The sequence below is a fragment of the Polistes canadensis genome, unplaced genomic scaffold, assembly GCF_001313835.1.
Source record: "Polistes canadensis isolate GaletaPanama2010 unplaced genomic scaffold, ASM131383v1 scaffold_856, whole genome shotgun sequence".
Lineage (NCBI taxonomy): Eukaryota > Metazoa > Arthropoda > Insecta > Hymenoptera > Vespidae > Polistes > Polistes canadensis.
This window is the reverse complement of record NW_014570403.1, coordinates 13,149-15,879: the sequence shown is the minus strand read 5'-3', so window position 1 is coordinate 15,879 and position 2,731 is coordinate 13,149. Positions and strand designations below refer to the sequence as shown.

The window sequence follows — 2,731 nt, the reverse complement described above, 5'->3', positions numbered from 1 at the left end:
CCGGAGGCGCTATCTTACACACCTAGGCGCACTCAACAGTTGAGCATGAACCCCACTGGAGACGAAGGCTACTTACGCACTCCTGGCCTGACCTTACATTGAACGGTGTTCTGGTCAGGCCCACTCCATTCTCATACCATGACGGCACTCCATAAGAAGGAAGCGACGCACAGCCATCAGCCATTCGCCGCCCGAGTTACGCGAAGCCTCGCCCGAGGGGGCCGCYTAGGAGCGAGACTCCTTAGCGGCCCAGCCCGCAACCTTCCCCCATTCATCAATTCTCTCTCTCTCTCTGCATTCTTTTTTTCGCACATCACGCATCCCGCGAAGGACTGGAATGCAGTCTACCACCCCGGCATATCCCGGGCTGTCCTGTGTATGCCGGAGAGGGAGACCCGCACCACATCCAATTCCCTGACAAGACCGTCCCGCACATTCACCCACGCAGGGCAGTCAACCAGAATGTGATCTGCATCATCTACATTTGTTCCGCAGTAAAAGCACTGCGCAGATGCCGCTTTCCCTATTCTAAAAAGGTACGAAGGGAAGCAGCGATGTCCAGTTATCAGCTGAGTGGTGTGAAAGGTCGTGCCTATAGAGTACGGCCTCTTTACCAACTCATCCAACCTGCCAGCAATAGCCGCCCTTACCCACGCGCCTGTTTCCCTCGGTGCCCCTATTAGGCTAATCTCCTCTTCCTTCCATGCAGCAATCGCTATCCTCCTAGCCTCAGAACCAAGCGCCACCTTAATGCTCGGAGGGACAGGTCCCTCCGCATCACCAGGAATCGCATACACTGCCGTCAGGCGGGGCACAAGATGATCAAGGGGAATGATCTCCGCAACCATCATTACCGCATAGCACGACACCGTTTTATAGGCGCAACACACCCTGATCGCCACCCTCCTCTGGAACGATCGAATGGTCCGCTTGACACGCATGTCCTCTGCCGCAGCGCGTCACCACGCCAGCGCCCCATAAAGAAGCACCGATTAGATCACGCTGCCGTAGAGGCGCCTCTTCTTCTCCCCTTGTCCGTGAAGGTTCGAAAGGAGCCTTTCAAAAGACCGGAGGATCCCCTCCGCCTTAGGAATCAAGGCCGCGAAGTGAAACCTAAACGTGAGATCCGAGTCTTACACTACGCCTAGGTACTAAACTCTGAGACCTATGAAAACCCGAGACCCCCTAACCGTAATAGCAGGGGCCGGAACATTCCTGCGTCTGCGAAAGGCAGAGGCAGGGAAGGTCATTGCTTCCGTCCTATGTGGCGCTACTTCGAGACCAAGCTCCTTGATCGCACCCACGATTACATCGAGATCCCGCTCCGTGTTCGCGATCGCCTCTGACAGGTCCCGCCATAATGACAGGAGGGCCGTATCGTCTGCATACCAGACGACCCGGGAACCCCCTGGCATCGGAACCCGAAGCAGACTGTCATAGGCGACATTCCACAGGGTTGGACCCAGCACCGAACCCTATGGGATCCCGCACGACACCCGTCTTTCCTCCAATCGTCCTCGCCTCCCGACAAACATCAACGATCGGTCTAAAAGATAGCTCCTAACAATGTTCGCGATATACGTGGGAAAGCCCTTCTCGTCCAACGCCCTGAAGATAGTCTCCCACGGTAGCGAATTGAACGCATTGCTGATGTCCAGCGAGGTCAGGATCCCGATGAGCTTACTGTCCACGCACTCCCGCACAATACTTTACACCACCATAATGGCACCTACCGTTGAGCGTCCAACGCGAAAGCCATGCTGCGCCTATGAAAGCAGACCCCTTGACTCCAGGCACTCACCAATCATTGACACTAATATCCTTTCAAGAAGTTTTTCAATCTCATCAAACAGGCAGATCGGTCTGAAGGAGCCATGGAGGTCGGGTTAGGCGTCCTGCCTCTTCTTTATCAGGACCAGATTAGCACTCTTCCAGGCTGTTAGAAAGATTCTGGTTCTAAGACACTCCGTGAAAAGCTCCGCGAGACCGACCCCGCAGTGTACTGCCGCTGCTCTTATCACTATGCCCAGGACTCCATTCAGTCCCAAGCCTTCCAACCGGTTATCCTCTTCGCCGCAGCCAGCACCATCCACCAGCACCCCGCGCACGACCTGAGCATTGATCTGCTCCACCTAGGGAAAGAGGCCCCCCAACACCCGGTCCAAAACGTCCGGTTCGAGCACATCCATCAGGGGTGCAGAGTATGGTTTTAGCTTTTCCATGACCAGGCGATATGGTCTGCCTCACGGGTCTGCCTCCAGTGTTCCTATGAAGTCTCTCGAGGCAGTGACTTTGGCCTTCTTAATGGCCCTCTTCAAAAGTTTCTTAGTCTCCCTGCGGGCCTTCAGACACAGCTCTATTCTTCTTTGGTCCCCGCTGCGTCTGGCCTTCCGAAAGCGCCTCCTAGCCGCAGTCGCTTCCTCCCTGAGAGCAGACAGTTCCTGCGACCACCAGCACGCCTTCCTCCTCTTGTTCTTAGTGTTCCCCGCTCTCGGCAGTGCCATGTCGCACACGCGCACCAACATTCCGCGAAGCTACTCGACATACACTCGCGCACTGCACAAACCACCAGGATGCGTCCAGTCGCCCGATATGAGAGCAGACGCGAGCATGTCCTCGTCCGCAGCCCGCGCATTCCACCAAAGGAAAGTCTTGTCAGGCCGGCTCAAGCCTCGGACCCTTGCAGTCTCGTTGCAAAACTCAAAAACGACATACGCATGGTCTGAAAGGG

The 2,731-nt window shown here is 55.8% G+C and overlaps 1 protein-coding gene across 1 annotated transcript; it reads right to left on the bottom strand.

Annotated features, from left to right (window-relative positions):
* Nucleotides 1-395: 395 nt before the first annotated feature.
* LOC106792846 lies at nt 396-848 on the bottom strand (the record flags this gene model as incomplete). The annotated part of the gene is made up of 1 exon (XM_014759377.1): nt 396-848. A coding segment is annotated over exon 1 (453 nt), but the record flags the coding sequence as incomplete, so codon positions are not given.
* Between the last annotated feature and the right edge of the window lie 1,883 nt (nt 849-2,731).